The following is a 13,774-nucleotide window of genomic DNA, read 5'->3' on the forward strand; positions in this document are numbered from 1 at the left end:
ATTAACGGTAATGGGCAGTGAGCAGGAGGTTGGGATTAGACTAGGTGGGATATTAACAGTAATGGGTAGTGAGCAGGAGGTTGGGATTAGACTAGGTGGGATATTAAGGGTAATGGGCAGTGAGCAGGAGGTTGGGATTAGACTAGGAGGGATATTAACAGTAATGGGCAGTGAGCAGGCGGTTGGGATTAGACTAGGTGGGATATTAACAGTAATGGGTAGTGAGCAGGAGGTTGGGATTAGACTAGGTGGGATATTAACAGTAATGGGCAGTGAGCAGGAGGTTGGGATTAGACTAGGTGGGATATTAACGGTAATGGGCAGTGAGCAGGAGGTTGGGATTAGACTAGGTGGGATATTAACGGTAATGGGCAGTGAGCAGGAGGTTGGGATTAGACTAGGTGGGATATTACCAGTAATGGGCAGTGAGCAGGAGGTTGGGATTAGACTAGGTGGGATATTAACAGTAATGGGCAGTGAGCAGGAAGTTGGGATTAGACTAGGTGGGATATTAAAGGTAATGGGCAGTGAGGAGGTTGGGATTAGACTAGGTGGGATATTAACAGTAATGGGCAGTGAGCAGGAGATTGGGATTAGACTAGGTGGGATATTAACAGTAATGGGCAGTGAGCAGGAGGTTGGGATTAGACTAGGTGGGATATTAACGGTAATGGGCAGTGAGCAGGAGATTGGGATTAGACTAGGTGGGATATTAACGGTAATGGGCAGTGAGGAGGTTGGGATTAGACTAGGTGGGATATTAACAGTAATGGGCAGTGAGCAGGAGATTGGGATTAGACTAGGTGGGATATTAACAGTAATGGGCAGTGAGCAGGAGGTTGGGATTAGACTAGGTGGGATATTAACGGTAATGGGCAGTGAGCAGGAGGTTGGGATGAGACTAGGTGGGATATTAACAGTAATGGGTAGTGAGCAGGAGGTTGGGATTAGACTAGGTGGGATATTAAGGGTAATGGGCAGTGAGCAGGAGGTTGGGATTAGACTAGGAGGGATATTAACAGTAATGGGCAGTGAGCAGGAGGTTGGGATTAGACTAGGTGGGATATTAACAGTAATGGGTAGTGAGCAGGAGGTTGGGATTAGACTAGGTGGGATATTAACAGTAATGGGCAGTGAGCAGGAGGTTGGGATTAGACTAGGTGGGATATTAACAGTAATGGGCAGTGAGCAGGAGGTTGGGATTAGACTAGGTGGGATATTAACAGTAATGGGCAGTGAGCAGGAGGTTGGGATTAGAGTAGGTGGGATATTAACGGTAATGGGCAGTGAGCAGGAGGTTGGGATTAGACTAGGTGGGATATTAACAGAAATGGGTAGTGAGCAGGAGGTTGGGATTAGACTAGGTGGGATATTAACAGAAATGGGTAGTGAGCAGAAGGTTGGGATTAGACTAGGTGGGATATTAACAGTAATGGGCAGTGAGCAGGAGGTTGGGATTAGACTAGGTGGGATATTAAGGGTAATGGGCAGTGAGCAGGAGGTTGGGATTAGGCTAGGTGGGATATTAAGGGTAATGGGCAGTGAGCAGGAGGTTGGGATTAGACTAGGAGGGATATTAACAGTAATGGGCAGTGAGCAGGAGGTTGGGATTAGACTAGGTGGGATATTAACGATAATGGGCAGTGAGCAGGAGGTTGGGATTAGACTAGGTGGGATATTACCAGTAATGGGCAGTGAGCAGGAGGTTGGGATTAGACTAGGTGGGATATTAACAGTAATGGGTAGTGAGCAGGAGGTTGGGATTAGACTAGGTGCGATATTAACGGTAATGGGCAGTGAGCAGGAGGTTGGGATTAGACTAGGTGGGATATTAACAGTGATGGGAAGTGAGCAGGAGGTTGGGATTAGACTAGGTGGGATATTAACAGTAATGGGCAGTGAGCAGGAGGTTGGGATTAGACTAGGTGGGATATTAACAGTAATGGGCAGTGAGCAGGAGGTTGGGATTAGACTAGGTGGGATATTAACAGTAATGGGCAGTGAGCAGGAGGTTGGGATTAGACTAGGTGCGATATTAACGGTAATGGGCAGTGAGCAGGAGGTTGGGATTAGACTAGGTGGGATATTAACAGTGATGGGAAGTGAGCAGGAGGTTGGGATTAGACTAGGTGGGATATTAACAGTAATGGGCAGTGAGCAGGAGGTTGGGATTAGACTAGGTGGGATATTAACAGTAATGGGCAGTGAGCAGGAGGATGGGATTAGACTAGGTGGGATATTAACAGTGATGGGCAGTGAGCAGGAGGTTGGGATTAGACTAGGTGGGATATTAACGGTAATGGGCAGTGAGCAGGAGGTTGGGATTAGACTAGGTGGGATATTAACAGTGATGGGCAGTGAGCAGGAGGTTGGGATTAGACTAGGTGGGATATTAACGGTAATGGGCAGTGAGCAGGAGGTTGGGATTAGACTAGTTGGGATATTAACGGTAATGGGCAGTGAGCAGGAGGTTGGGATTAGACCAGGTGGGATATTAACGGTAATGGGCAGTGAGCAGGAGGTTGGGATTAGACTAGGTGGGATATTAACAGTAATGGGCAGTGAGCAGGAGGTTGGGATTAGACTAGGTGCGATATTAACGGTAATGGGCAGTGAGCAGGAGGTTGGGATTAGACTAGGTGAGATAATAACAGTAATGGGCAGTGAGCAGGAAGTTGGGATTAGACTAGGTGGGATATTAACGGTAATGGGCAGTGAGCAGGAGGTTGGGATTAGACTAGGTGCGATATTAACAGTAATGGGCAGTGAGCAGGAGGTTGGGATTACACTAGGTGAGATAATAACAGTAATGGGCAGTGAGCAGGAAGTTGGGATTAGACTAGGTGGGATATTAACGGTAATGGGCAGTGAGCAGGAGGTTGGGATTAGACTAGGTGGGATATTAACAGTAATGGGTAGTGAGCAGGAGGTTGGGATTAGACTAGGTGGGATATTAAGGGTAATGGGCAGTGAGCAGGAGGTTGGGATTAGACTAGGAGGGATATTAACAGTAATGGGCAGTGAGCAGGCGGTTGGGATTAGACTAGGTGGGATATTAACAGTAATGGGTAGTGAGCAGGAGGTTGGGATTAGACTAGGTGGGATATTAACAGTAATGGGCAGTGAGCAGGAGGTTGGGATTAGACTAGGTGGGATATTAACGGTAATGGGCAGTGAGCAGGAGGTTGGGATTAGACTAGGTGGGATATTAACGGTAATGGGCAGTGAGCAGGAGGTTGGGATTAGACTAGGTGGGATATTACCAGTAATGGGCAGTGAGCAGGAGGTTGGGATTAGACTAGGTGGGATATTAACAGTAATGGGCAGTGAGCAGGAGGTTGGGATTAGACTAGGTGGGATATTAACAGTAATGGGTAGTGAGCAGGAGGTTGGGATTAGACTAGGTGCGATATTAACGGTAATGGGCAGTGAGCAGGAGGTTGGGATTAGACAAGGTGGGATATTAACAGTAATGGGAAGTGAGCAGGAGGTTGGGATTAGACTAGGTGGGATATTAACAGTAATGGGCAGTGAGCAGGAGGTTGGGATTAGACTAGGTGGGATATTAGCAGTAATGGGCAGTGAGCAGGAGGATGGGATTAGACTAGGTGGGATATTAACAGTAATGGGTAGTGAGCAGGAGGTTGGGATTAGACTAGGTGGGATATTAACAGTAATGGGTAGTGAGCAGGAGGTTGGGATTAGACTAGGTGGGATATTAACGGTAATGGGCAGTGAGCAGGAGGTTGGGATTAGACTAGTTGGGATATTAACGGTAATGGGCAGTGAGCAGGAGGTTGGGATTAGGCTAGGTGGGATATTAATGGTAATGGGCAGTGAGCAGGAGGTTGGGATTAGACTAGGTGGGATATTAGCAGTAATGGGCAGTGAGCAGGAGGTTGGGATTAGACTAGGTGGGATATTAACAGTAATGGGCAGTGAGCAGGAGGTTGTGATTAGACTAGGTGGGATATTAACAGTAATGGGCAGTGAGCAGGAGGTTGGGATTAGACTAGGTGGGATATTAACAGTAATGGGCAGTGAGCAGGAGGTTGGGATTAGACAAGGTGAGATAATAACAGTAATGGGCAGTGAACAGGAGGTTGTGATTAGACTAGGTGGGATATTAACAGTAATGGGCAGTGAGCAGGAAGTTGGGATTAGACTAGGTGGGATATTAAAGGTAATGGGCAGTGAGGAGGTTGGGATTAGACTAGGTGGGATATTAACAGTAATGGGCAGTGAGCAGGAGATTGGGATTAGACTAGGTGGGATATTAACAGTAATGGGCAGTGAGCAGGAGGTTGGGATTAGACTAGGTGGGATATTAACGGTAATGGGCAGTGAGCAGGAGATTGGGATTAGACTAGGTGGGATATTAACGGTAATGGGCAGTGAGGAGGTTGGGATTAGACTAGGTGGGATATTAACAGTAATGGGCAGTGAGCAGGAGATTGGGATTAGACTAGGTGGGATATTAACAGTAATGGGCAGTGAGCAGGAGGTTGGGATTAGACTAGGTGGGATATTAACGGTAATGGGCAGTGAGCAGGAGGTTGGGATGAGACTAGGTGGGATATTAACAGTAATGGGTAGTGAGCAGGAGGTTGGGATTAGACTAGGTGGGATATTAAGGGTAATGGGCAGTGAGCAGGAGGTTGGGATTAGACTAGGAGGGATATTAACAGTAATGGGCAGTGAGCAGGAGGTTGGGATTAGACTAGGTGGGATATTAACAGTAATGGGTAGTGAGCAGGAGGTTGGGATTAGACTAGGTGGGATATTAACAGTAATGGGCAGTGAGCAGGAGGTTGGGATTAGACTAGGTGGGATATTAACAGTAATGGGCAGTGAGCAGGAGGTTGGGATTAGACTAGGTGGGATATTAACAGTAATGGGCAGTGAGCAGGAGGTTGGGATTAGAGTAGGTGGGATATTAATGGTAATGGGCAGTGAGCAGGAGGTTGGGATTAGACTAGGTGGGATATTAACAGAAATGGGTAGTGAGCAGGAGGTTGGGATTAGACTAGGTGGGATATTAACAGAAATGGGTAGTGAGCAGAAGGTTGGGATTAGACTAGGTGGGATATTAACAGTAATGGGCAGTGAGCAGGAGGTTGGGATTAGACTAGGTGGGATATTAAGGGTAATGGGCAGTGAGCAGGAGGTTGGGATTAGGCTAGGTGGGATATTAAGGGTAATGGGCAGTGAGCAGGAGGTTGGGATTAGACTAGGAGGGATATTAACAGTAATGGGCAGTGAGCAGGAGGTTGGGATTAGACTAGGTGGGATATTAACGATAATGGGCAGTGAGCAGGAGGTTGGGATTAGACTAGGTGGGATATTACCAGTAATGGGCAGTGAGCAGGAGGTTGGGATTAGACTAGGTGGGATATTAACAGTAATGGGTAGTGAGCAGGAGGTTGGGATTAGACTAGGTGCGATATTAACGGTAATGGGCAGTGAGCAGGAGGTTGGGATTAGACTAGGTGGGATATTAACAGTGATGGGAAGTGAGCAGGAGGTTGGGATTAGACTAGGTGGGATATTAACAGTAATGGGCAGTGAGCAGGAGGTTGGGATTAGACTAGGTGGGATATTAACAGTAATGGGCAGTGAGCAGGAGGTTGGGATTAGACTAGGTGGGATATTAACAGTAATGGGCAGTGAGCAGGAGGTTGGGATTAGACTAGGTGCGATATTAACGGTAATGGGCAGTGAGCAGGAGGTTGGGATTAGACTAGGTGGGATATTAACAGTGATGGGAAGTGAGCAGGAGGTTGGGATTAGACTAGGTGGGATATTAACAGTAATGGGCAGTGAGCAGGAGGTTGGGATTAGACTAGGTGGGATATTAACAGTAATGGGCAGTGAGCAGGAGGATGGGATTAGACTAGGTGGGATATTAACAGTGATGGGCAGTGAGCAGGAGGTTGGGATTAGACTAGGTGGGATATTAACGGTAATGGGCAGTGAGCAGGAGGTTGGGATTAGACTAGGTGGGATATTAACAGTGATGGGAAGTGAGCAGGAGGTTGGGATTAGACTAGGTGGGATATTAACAGTAATGGGCAGTGAGCAGGAGGTTGGGATTAGACTAGGTGGGATATTAACAGTAATGGGCAGTGAGCAGGAGGATGGGATTAGACTAGGTGGGATATTAACAGTGATGGGCAGTGAGCAGGAGGTTGGGATTAGACTAGGTGGGATATTAACGGTAATGGGCAGTGAGCAGGAGGTTGGGATTAGACTAGGTGGGATATTAACAGTGATGGGCAGTGAGCAGGAGGTTGGGATTAGAGTAGGTGAGGTATTAACAGTAATGGGCAGTGAGCAGGAGGTTAGGATTAGACTAGGTGGGATATTAACAGTAATGGGCAGTGAGCAGGAGGTTGGGATTAGACTAGGTGGGATATTAACAGTAATGGGCAGTGAGCAGGAGGTTGGGATTAGACTAGGTGCGATATTAACGGTAATGGGCAGTGAGCAGGAGGTTGGGATTAGACTAGGTGGGATATTAACAGTGATGGGAAGTGAGCAGGAGGTTGGGATTAGACTAGGTGGGATATTAACAGTAATGGGCAGTGAGCAGGAGGTTGGGATTAGACTAGGTGGGATATTAACAGTAATGGGCAGTGAGCAGGAGGATGGGATTAGACTAGGTGGGATATTAACAGTGATGGGCAGTGAGCAGGAGGTTGGGATTAGACTAGGTGGGATATTAACGGTAATGGGCAGTGAGCAGGAGGTTGGGATTAGACTAGGTGGGATATTAACAGTGATGGGCAGTGAGCAGGAGGTTGGGATTAGACTAGGTGGGATATTAACGGTAATGGGCAGTGAGCAGGAGGTTGGGATTAGACTAGTTGGGATATTAACGGTAATGGGCAGTGAGCAGGAGGTTGGGATTAGACCAGGTGGGATATTAACGGTAATGGGCAGTGAGCAGGAGGTTGGGATTAGACTAGGTGGGATATTAACAGTAATGGGCAGTGAGCAGGAGGTTGGGATTAGACTAGGTGCGATATTAACGGTAATGGGCAGTGAGCAGGAGGTTGGGATTAGACTAGGTGAGATAATAACAGTAATGGGCAGTGAGCAGGAAGTTGGGATTAGACTAGGTGGGATATTAACGGTAATGGGCAGTGAGCAGGAGGTTGGGATTAGACTAGGTGCGATATTAACAGTAATGGGCAGTGAGCAGGAGGTTGGGATTACACTAGGTGAGATAATAACAGTAATGGGCAGTGAGCAGGAAGTTGGGATTAGACTAGGTGGGATATTAACGGTAATGGGCAGTGAGCAGGAGGTTGGGATTAGACTAGGTGGGATATTAACAGTAATGGGTAGTGAGCAGGAGGTTGGGATTAGACTAGGTGGGATATTAAGGGTAATGGGCAGTGAGCAGGAGGTTGGGATTAGACTAGGAGGGATATTAACAGTAATGGGCAGTGAGCAGGCGGTTGGGATTAGACTAGGTGGGATATTAACAGTAATGGGTAGTGAGCAGGAGGTTGGGATTAGACTAGGTGGGATATTAACAGTAATGGGCAGTGAGCAGGAGGTTGGGATTAGACTAGGTGGGATATTAACGGTAATGGGCAGTGAGCAGGAGGTTGGGATTAGACTAGGTGGGATATTAACAGAAATGGGTAGTGAGCAGGAGGTTGGGATTAGACTAGGTGGGATATTAACAGTAATGGGCAGTGAGCAGGAGGTTGGGATTAGACTAGGTGGGATATTAACAGAAATGGGTAGTGAGCAGGAGGTTGGGATTAGACTAGGTGGGATATTAACAGCAATGGGTAGTGAGCAGGAGGTTGGGATTAGACTAGGTGGGATATTAACGGTAATAGGCAGTGAGCAGGAGGTTGGGATTACACTAGGTGGGATATTAACAGTAATGGGCAGTGAGCAGGAGGTTGGGATTAGACTAGGTGGGATATTAACGGTAATGGGCAGTGAGCAGGAGGTTGGGATTAGACTAGGTGGGATATTAACAGTAATGGGTAGTGAGCAGGAGGTTGGGATTAGACTAGGTGGGATATTAACAGTAATGGGCAGTGAGCAGGAGGTTGGGATTAGACTAGGTGGGATATTAACGGTAATGGGCAGTGAGCAGGAGGTTGGGATTAGACTAGGTGGGATATTAACAGTAATGGGCAGTGAGCAGGAGGTTGGGATTAGACTAGGTGGGATATTAACAGTAATGGGTAGTGAGCAGGAGGTTGGGATTAGACTAGGTGGGATATTAACGGTAATAGGCAGTGAGCAGGAGGTTGGGATTAGACTAGGTGGGATATTAGCAGTAATGGGTAGTGAGCAGGAGGTTGGGATTAGACTAGGTGGGATATTAAGGGTAATGGGCAGTGAGCAGGAGGTTGGGATTAGACTAGGTGGGATATTAACAGTAATGGGCAGTGAGCAGGAGGTTGGGATTAGAGTAGGAGGGATATTAACAGTAATGGGTAGTGAGCAGGAGGTTGGGATTAGACTAGGAGGGATATTAACAGTAATGGGCAGTGAGCAGGAGGTTGGGATTAGACTAGGTGGGATATTAACAGTAATAGGCAGTGAGCAGGAGGTTGGGATTAGACTAGGTGGGATATTAACAGTAATGGGTAGTGAGCAGGAGGTTGGGATTAGACTAGGAGGGATATTAACAGTAATAGGCAGTGAGCAGGAGGTTGGGATTAGAGTAGGTGGGATATTAACAGTAATGGGTAGTGAGCAGGAGGTTGGGATTAGACTAGGTGGGATATTAACAGTAATGGGCAGTGAGCAGGAGGTTGGGATTAGAGTAGGAGGGATATTAACAGTAATGGGTAGTGAGCAGGAGGTTGGGATTAGACTAGGAGGGATATTAACAGTAATGGGCAGTGAGCAGGAGGTTGGGATTAGACTAGGTGGGATATTAACAGTAATGGGTAGTGAGCAGGAGGTTGGGATTAGACTAGGTGGGATATTAACAGTAATGGGCAGTGAGCAGGAGGTTGGGATTAGACTAGGTGGGATATTAACAGTAATGGGCAGTGAGCAGGAGGTTGGGATTAGACTAGGTGGGATATTAACGGTAATGGGCAGTGAGCAGGAGGTTGGGATTAGACTAGGTGGGATATTAACAGTAATGGGCAGTGAGCAGGAGGTTGGGATTAGACTAGGTGGGATATTAACGGTAATGGGCAGTGAGCAGGAGGTTGGGATTAGACTAGGTGGGATATTAGCAGTAATGGGCAGTGAGCAGGAGGTTGGGATTAGACTAGGTGGGATATTAACAGTAATGGGCCGTGAGCAGGAGGTTGGGATTAGACTCGGTGGGATATTAACAGTAATGGGCAGTGAGCAGAAGGTTGGGATTAGACAAGGTGGGATATTAACAGTAATGGGCAGTGAGCAGGAGGTTGGGATTAGACTAGGTGGGATATTAACATTAATGGGCAGTGAGCAGGAGGTTGGGATTAGACTAGGTGGGATATTAACAGTAATGGGCAGTGAGCAGGAGGTTGGGATTAGACTAGGTGGGATATTAACAGTAATGGGCAGTGAGCAGGAGGTTGGGATTAGACTAGGTGGGATATTAACAGCAATGGGCAGTGAGCAGGAGGTTGGGATTAGACTAGGTGGGATATTAACAGAAATGGGCAGTGAGCAGGAGGTTGGGATTAGACTAGGTGGGATATTAACGGTAATGGGCAGTGAGCAGGAGGTTGGGATTAGACTAGGTGGGATATTAACAGTAATGGGCAGTGAGCAGGAGGTTGGGATTAGAGTAGGTGAGGTATTAACAGTAATGGGCAGTGAGCAGGAGGTTAGGATTAGACTAGGTGGGATATTAACAGTAATGGGCAGTGAGCAGGAGGTTGGGATTAGACTAGGTGGGATATTAACAGCAATGGGCAGTGAGCAGGAGGTTGGGATTAGACTAGGTGGGATATTAACAGTAATGGGCAGTGAGCAGGAGGTTGGGATTAGACTAGGTGGGATATTAACAGTAATGGGCAGTGAGCAGGAGGTTGGGATTAGACTAGGTGGGATATTAACAGTAATGGGCAGTGAGCAGGAGGTTAGGATTAGACTAGGTGGGATATTAACAGTAATGGGCAGTGAGCAGGAGGTTGGGATTAGACTAGGTGGGATATTAACAGCAATGGGCAGTGAGCAGGAGGTTGGGATTAGACTAGGTGGGATATTAACAGTAATGGGCAGTGAGCAGGAGGTTGGGATTAGACTAGGTGGGATATTAACAGCAATGGGCAGTGAGCAGGAGGTTGGGATTAGACTAGGTGGGATATTAACAGAAATGGGGTAGTGAGCAGGAGGTTGGGATTAGACTAGTTGGGATATTAACGGTAATGGGTAGTGAGCAGGAGGTTGGGATTAGACTAGGTGGAATATTAACGGTAATGGGCAGTGAGCAGGAGGTTGGGTTTAGACTAGGTGGGATATTAACAGTAATGGGCAGTGAGCAGGAGGTTGGGTTTAGACTAGGTGGGATATTAACAGTAATGGGCAGTGAGCAGGAGGTTGGGATGAGAGTAAATTTCCTAGATTATCGACTGGGAAAGTTGGTAGCAGGCCGACCGTCCATTAAACACCCTGCCCGATTATCATTTCCATTTAGTTCTGTTCCATTACAGTTAACTGACAAGGAAATTACAGCAAGCAGCCTGTAATGCTCTTAAGTGCTGTCCCGGGGAGTGACGCTCCAGGACAGGTTCTACCACCAGTATTGAGTCTCTGCCGAAGTTGGAATTGACTCCCGGTGATGCAGGGGGAGGAAAAACCTGCACAGCGTCGGGTTTTCAATCCTCATTCTTTGGGGGGTTAGTTTTCCTGTTCGTGTCTCAGACATTTTAACCATTGTGTTTTTGTTCTTGAAAAGCCTCTCATTTACTCCACAGATGATTTTTGTCATCTCCCGGTTCCTTAATTTACTTTAAGTAGTTTCCAGGTCAGTTAACTCATGACGTTCCCTGTAATTCCTGTCTGTTGCATCTGGCCTCTCCTTTTCCCAGTCCCACTTAAACTGTTCCCTTTGTTTTCAGTCCACAATGAGTTATACCCGAACCGTTCCCCTGTCCTTTGTACAGATACGGACCGATCCGCTGGGTATTTTCACCTCTTCATATCATTGTTTCAGATTCACAATATTTTCAGTTTTATCTATTTAGTTCCTATTTGACGAGTTTCTCTTCGGTAACATTCTGTGATTCTAAGATCTGATATCCTGTCAGTTCTGTGATGTTTAAATAATCCAGACTCATTCTGTGTCCCTTTCACTTACCCGATGTTCTTGTTCACTGAAATGCCTCTCGTTTGTTAACAACGAGCTCAGTCCGTCCACCCCTCCTTCAATCGCCTGTTCCAGTCTGTCCCGGTAGAATTTCGTGAACCGGAACAGCTGGTAATCGTCGCACTTTGGCAAGAACTCAGTGATTGTAGAGTTCAGATCTGTGAACACAAATGGAGAAAACTAAACACATTATCCACTTTCTACCCAGGCAGCTACATGTCATCGTATACCAAATGGCTACAGCTTCCTGTGAGCCACATTAACAAACACCTTCTGGTGAGCCACATTATCAAACACCTTCTGGTGAGCCACATTATCAAACACCTTCTGATAACCCACATACACCACATGTACAACATTCCATCAACCTGTATAGTCACGGCTCCACAAAACTACATCTTAATGTGTTGGGAGATTGGGCACATGACTGGCAAATGGTGTTTAGCTTGGATAAGTGCCGTGTTATGCCTGTGGGCAGGGCGAGTGCTCAACATTCATACACCCTTCATGGCATTAAATAAGGGGGAGAAAGGAAGATCCAGGCATTCTTGTGGATACATCTCTAAAGGTACAGGAGCAATGCCGTGAAGTGGTAGCTAGAACAAAGGGGATATTGGGGTGCATTCATAGGACAGTAGGGTATAAGACGACCTATTCTGTCCTAGTACAAGACTTTGGTAAAGGCTTCACTTGGAATACTGTGTCCAGTTATGGTCCCCACATAAGGTGGGTGATATTGAGGCTTTGAAACTGATGCAGAGGGACATTAGACTAATTCCCAGTATAAAGCAACTTAGTTATCAAGATAGGCTAAGAATTTGGACTCTACACTTTAGAGAAGCAAAAACTAAGCGGTGATCTGATTGAGGTTTATAAGATGATGGAGGGAATCGATTGTGTTCCATTTGACACTTTGTTCCAATTACATAGCTTACGGAGGGCCAGGGGTCACCATTTTAAGTTGTGAAAGGCCAGATTTACGTTAGATGTCAGGAGGTGGTTCTTTTCCCAGAGAATAGTCGACCTCTGGAACAGGATACCTTCTCTGGCGGTGGACACTGACTCGGTGAATTCCTTCAGGTGAGAACTGGACCGGTTCCTGTTTGGTGCGGACATCACCGCTTACAACAGGAAGACACCTCCGGGAATTCAGTGCAAGATTGATCTGCTGGACTAGTTTCAATCGCCTAGATGGGTCGGAGAGGAATTTCCCCTATTTTAATCCTCCAAAGTGGCCTGTGTTTTTCACCTCACCCATGGTTTAGTTTGGGATAGCTAGAACAAATTATGACAAAGCATTGCAATTGCCTAGGAAAGGCTGGATGGACCAAAAGGTCAAATTGTCAAATACAACTTTTCTACAGCTAATCCGTTCCAGCCACCCTGCATCATCATCTTCATCGCTAAATGCTCGCTAATTCGACCTGGATTAACAGATTTGAGGAGTTTCTACACAATGGCCTCTGGTTACCAGGTTGATCCTCTCTCCACATTAGAACAGAATCACTTGGGCTCCTTCAGCCCACCTGTATATTTTTGATATTAAACATGGGTTGAAATGCTGTGGTCAGTCCCTCCTATCTCCTCTCTGACTTCCTCTAACAGTCTGATATTAAACCTGGGTTGAAATGCTGTGCTCAGTCCCTCCTATCTCCTCTCTGACTTCCTCTAACAGTCTGGGGTGCATTAATTCTGAGCCCAGGTGACTTCTCCACCTCGGCGACTTTACTCAGATCCAAATCCTTCTCTGCAGTGATCTGTAACTGTGGACCACATCCTCCTCCAGTACGTCAACATTCTCACTTCCACCATCATTTTTAGAAAGTAAAGGAAATATTTTGTATCTCCCCAAAATTGCCTCCCCCACAACTAGTTTCCCCAGTCCCACCTCTCACCTCCACTGCTCGCTGGCCTGTAAAACCCACTGAGAATTGGGCTATCTCCCTTCCTGTTGCTGCATTCCCTACATATGGATTCCATCTTAGCATTGCTCCCTGGAACAACCGTATGTTCTAAACCCCTCCGCCTCTCTCGCTCTCCTCCTTTCAGACGTTCCATAAACCTTACCACTTTGAGCAAGCTTTTGCTCACCTATCCTAATATCACCTTGTGAGACTCGGTGTAAGATTTTGATTGGTCACACTCCTGTGAAGCACTTGAGACGTTTTACCACATTAAAGGTGCTATATAAACACATGTTTGTTCTTGTTGCTGTTCTACGCTGTCAGTCATAGAATGTTTATTAATACTTGCGGCCACAAACTTTCACTCTTCCCTCAAAATGTTATCACCAGAAACATTTCCCTCTGAGTCCTGTGAAAACCAAGGCCCTGTCTGATAGATACTAGATCACATCTCATGTTTCTGAATGTTTGGAATGATTTGTTCACTCACACACAACTCAATACTCGCTCCAACACTGGGAATGTTGACTTGTCCCCGTTTCTTCTATAGATACTAGATCACATCTCATGTTTCTGA

At 46.5% G+C, this 13,774-nt stretch overlaps 1 protein-coding gene across 1 annotated transcript in view; it reads right to left on the reverse strand.

Annotated features, from left to right (window-relative positions):
- The window catches only part of LOC147093443 (NACHT, LRR and PYD domains-containing protein 3-like), a 43,079-nt gene extending 30,670 nt beyond the window's left edge, over positions 1-12,409 (reverse strand). The window contains exons 1-2 of the mRNA XM_085974213.1: positions 12,334-12,409; positions 11,285-11,451 (exon numbers count right to left, since the gene is read on the reverse strand). Coding sequence (XP_085830339.1) covers positions 11,285-11,451; positions 12,334-12,409 — 243 coding nt within the window. The remainder of the gene's footprint in view (positions 1-11,284; positions 11,452-12,333) is intronic.
- Between the last annotated feature and the right edge of the window lie 1,365 nt (positions 12,410-13,774).

The sequence above is a fragment of the Somniosus microcephalus genome, unplaced genomic scaffold, assembly GCF_052327205.1.
Source record: "Somniosus microcephalus isolate GS21.2 unplaced genomic scaffold, FLI_Smic_1.0 unresolved_chr1, whole genome shotgun sequence".
Classification (NCBI taxonomy): Eukaryota; Metazoa; Chordata; class Chondrichthyes; order Squaliformes; family Somniosidae; genus Somniosus; species Somniosus microcephalus.